Consider the following 4,330-nt stretch of genomic DNA (forward strand, 5'->3'; position numbering starts at 1 on the left):
AAGTTGGGATGCCCATTTTGATGAGTGTCAGGTAAAGAGCAAACACATTTTAGCGTGAGTACATTCCATGCAATCTTTGGGACACACTTACACTAGACAATGACTTATTGTTTATCTGATAGTGGATGTTAACTGCACAGCCTGTATTTTCATTGCAGATGAGGCCCAGTGACCCTCATGGCACAGATGAGGGGTCAGACCTGGGGAGTTGGGACTAGATCCCTGGCCGGGGCTCACTTCCTTCCCACGGACTGTCTCTCCCTATGGACCAGGTGAGGGATGGCTGGGCTAACCCCGGCTCTGAGGGAAAAGCCCGCCTCCATGTGGTGGCCAGAAGGCCAGAAGGTGAGGGGCTGGGGACCCAGGTGTCTGCAGTGTCCATGCTCAGGGATCACCAAGCCTGAGAAAGCAGCTGTCCGAGTCTACCCTGAGGGAGCTGTCTCTAAGTCTGGCAGAGTCTGGCGTGTTCCATTGGCTGGAATGGCTGGGGGAGGCACAGCAGCATAGACCCCTGGGAGAGGAGGAGCGGTTAGGGGTGGGAATCTCCAGGGTCAAAGGGCCTACCTGAACCCTCAGGTGCAGGGATTGCTGATCCATTACCCCCGGGCTGGGGGGGTGGGCATCATGGCAGCTGCTGCCTCCAGCACCCCCCTCACTAGGAAAACACTAGCAGTGTGTGTGTATGTGTGTGGGAGGGTGGAAGATAGACGGTGTGAAGTCTCTGAGGAAGCCCTCCTCCCCCCACTTCTCCACAAACTGGTGTCTGTGTCTGTGGTAAAGCCAGTGACATGGGAGGTGGCCTACAGGAGGAGCAGGACCCGGCAAGGTCAGATTGCGAGGTGGCAGCCACATAAAGGGGGGGTGTGGAGGGAGCCCCAGCAGCTGCCCCACCATGACCTCCTGGGCCCTCCTGCTCCTTGCCTCGGCGCTCCTGGCCACCCCGGGTAAGGACGTTCCCCCATACCCATCCTGACAGCTCCTCCTCAGCTAAGGGGAGGGACAGTCTGGGCACTGGGTTGGGCTGGGCCACTGGACTTGAACTCCTGGGGGAAGGCAAGAGAGAAAGAAGGACCTCTGGAAGGAGATGAGGGTCGTTTCTTTTTAGATCAGCTTAAGATCTTCAGTGTGTGTGTGTATGTGTGTGTGTGAGAGAGAGAGAGACAGAGACAGAGAGACAGACAGACAGACAGAGAGACAGAACAGAAAGGAGTTGCATGGATGGCCAGGGGCAGTGTAATCTTCCCCTCCTGTTTCCAGAAAGAACTGGAGAGCATGTCTGTTGCAGAGACTGGGTCAGAGCAGCTCCAGGGCGGAGTGTGAGGACAGGCCCCTTGGACCTCACACAGCCCTGCTCCTGTCCTGTGCTCTGGCCACCTCCCGAGCTCCCCTCCATCCAGGAGTTCTGACCATTCTCTCTCCGTCTGCTTGTGGAGGGATGCTGACTCTGTTTCTTCCCCAGGTCTGACCTTTTCTGGTTTGAACCCTGAAGGCAATGACTTGATGACAGCTGACTTGTCTCAGGAAGAGCAGTTCTTAGAGAACTTGGTCCTGGAGGCCCTCCAGGTTGGTGGCTGGCTCCCCGGGACCAGCAGGCAGGGCTGCCTGTCCTGTTGAGGGGAAGAGGGGGGAAGGCAGGGCTGTGGGCTGAAGACGCTGGTTTGGGACAAGGTGGTGCCCGGGTGGGGGTCTAGCCTGGTCTGGCTGGGCCCTCCCCTAGAGGGTGGCCTGGGTTCTGACCAGAGAACAGAAGAGGTGAGGTGCTGGGCCTGGTGAGGGGCTGTGGGTGTGGGGCAGGTTCTGGAGGGTCTCAGCCCCACCAAGAGTAGCAGGAGGGTGGGCAGGGCCAGCCAGCCTGCTCCAGGCCCTAAAGCACAGAAATTCCTAGATGATCCAGGCCCCTCCCTGGACCCTGCCAAGGGCTGTTGGGGTGTCTGAGTTGCCACCTCAGGAGGCATTGTTTTCTGACAGGATGACCAACCGGCTTTGAAATGTAAGGCCTGTGAGAAGATATTCAAGCTTCTGAGAAAAACGTTGGGACATGATATCACGCAGGTGAGGCCTTGGGATTTGGGGAGCCGTCTGCAGGGCGGTCAAGTGCACAAGTGGGGCTTGGAGGGCTAGGGGTGACACTGAGGAAGGGGCTGCTCCCAGGTTGGGCCATAGCTTCTCAGCAGGGGTCTGTGGGCCCCCTGTACCTGAGGACTGAATTCGAGAATCCCCTGAAATCATGAAGCTCCGTGAGTGTGAAAGTAGGAGAAGGGTGTGCATGGTTCCCGTCCCGTTGTCAAAGGAATTGTGTTCCCAGAGAAGGTAGGAATCTTTCCCCTTTGGCCCCAGCCCATGTGGTACACAGAGCTTTCACAGAGGTTTGCAAGGCTGGATCTGGTGGGGGGCTGGGTCACACTGATCTGCCTCAGATCTACCCGTTCCTAGCTGCATGGCTGGACCAAGTTCTCGATGCCTTCTGAGCCTCAGTTTTCTTCTGAGCAGTGTGTTGGATAGTAATTCACCCTTGTCAGTTATCCAGCCTTTAAAAGGAGCTGAGGTGGTTGGACGAACCTACCTCCATTCCTCTCTCTGAGCAAGTGCTCAACAAAGGGATGTGTTACTACCAAGAAGTATTGCTTCCCCCCCCACCCCCACCTCAGCTTTGTTCCCTGATCCTACTCAGCTCCCTGGCACTGCAGGGCCCACCCTCAGCCCTGCGTCCTCAGCTTTATCCTTCTCCACTGGATGGTGGGAGAAGATACATCAAGTTGAATGTGCCAAGACTCCAAGTTTTTTCTTCTCTTAAAGTTTCATAACACACTCCTGTGCATGAGCCTGTCAGGTTGCGACCCAGGAAGCTTGGCAGATAGAGCTTTTTCTGTGGGTCTAGGAGCCGTGGGCGCTTTTCTCCACATAGAAGGCAGCAAAGTGGATGACAATGTACAAGCGACTGGGACAGTCTACAGGGCCAGTGTCTTTGCAAGGACCCCTCCTGGCCAGATTTGGGCCAGGGCTTTGGGACAGGGGCATGAGGTCTGATCCCTCTCCCCTTATCATCTGCACTTTTGGCCACTGGCACCAGACCGTACTCTCATCATGCCCGCGGTCAGAGGTGCCCAGGGCCTAGAGCTGCTGGGGTGTGTAGGTGGCAGCAGTTCTGGGCTCAGCTCACCTGATTTTTCTGTCTTCCTATGGTGTGACTGCAGAAAGCCATCCAACATGGTCTATACCTGGTGTGCCGGAAGATATTTATGCCTAAGGCTATTTGCAAGGAAATAATCACTAAGTTAAATAGTAAAATCACCCAGGTCATCGAGAATGGGAAAAGCCCCCTGGAAATCTGTGTGAAACTCAGGATGTGTCACCCTACAATAGGTGAGTGCAGAGGACACAGCAGGGATTCTCTCCTGGAGGGCCCACTTCACCTCCCCTGGCATGTGTGATAGGCTTTAACCCCACGGAAATCCAGCTGTCACACAGAGCTTCTTCCGCAGCTCCCACACCTCCCACCAAGCTTCCCTCCCCGCACTGTGTGCAAAGTGTGGAGAAGGTGGGCAGGGAGGCTGTAGCTGGAAAGGGTTGAGAAATACTCCAGGCAATCCTGGGGTGACATTGGCCTCCATCTCTGGTCAGCCATGGGACCTTGGACAAGTGGCTTAACCTCTATGAACTTGTTTCCTCACCTGTGAAGGGGACAGGAATCCATAGTTCTGATTTCCAACAACGACTGAATGAAATGATTATGTGTGGGGACATTGACACCCAGCAAGCAGCCTCAGACTGGAACCCTCAAAGACATCAGAGCCCTGACTGAACTGCTCCCCCAAGCCCAGCACGGGTCCCTGGGCACTGGAGCCAGGCCACATCCGTGTCCAGAACTCTGGGGCCTGAGAGCGGAGTTCAGGAGCCCTGCTGGCAGGGAGGGCTCTCCCATCTCTCCCTCCAGGGCTGCTCGGGCTGTGTCCACAGGTCAGGCCAGGGCTGCAACACATGGGCTGTGAAGGGCCCCTGATTGGTCTGGTGGTTAATGTAGCCCTGACTGAGGCTGTGTGACTTGATACCAGCAGATCTGGGGTCCCTTCATACTTTGGAGATCCCACCATTTCCCGTGATTAGAGTCTGTAGTTTTTCATCTCTAAAGCCCCACATCCCCCCACAAGCCCCTGCCTGAGTCCAGGATGTGACTCCAGGTGTGTTCTGTAGGGACAGGTGGCTCTAGGCCCATTTCCCCCGTCACCCCACACTCCTGCCCACTTCTCTTCTCTCTTGTCTCCACTCCAGGTCTCTGAGCCCCTGGGGCATCTGACCCCACCCTGGGAGAAGCACAGATTCTCCACGAACC

At 56.1% G+C, this 4,330-nt stretch overlaps 1 protein-coding gene across 1 annotated transcript; it reads left to right on the plus strand.

The window, feature by feature from the left end:
- Window positions 1-804: 804 nt before the first annotated feature.
- Window positions 805-4,330, plus strand: LOC115289067 (antimicrobial peptide NK-lysin-like). The gene is made up of 5 exons (XM_029936278.1): window positions 805-944; window positions 1,460-1,563; window positions 1,969-2,052; window positions 3,195-3,363; window positions 4,270-4,330. Exons 1-5 carry the CDS (start codon window positions 893-895, stop codon window positions 4,275-4,277), a joined length of 417 nt encoding a protein of 138 aa, XP_029792138.1. The 5' UTR covers window positions 805-892; the 3' UTR covers window positions 4,278-4,330.

Source organism: Suricata suricatta, chromosome 4 (assembly GCF_006229205.1).
Source record: "Suricata suricatta isolate VVHF042 chromosome 4, meerkat_22Aug2017_6uvM2_HiC, whole genome shotgun sequence".
Taxonomy (NCBI): domain Eukaryota; kingdom Metazoa; phylum Chordata; class Mammalia; order Carnivora; family Herpestidae; genus Suricata; species Suricata suricatta.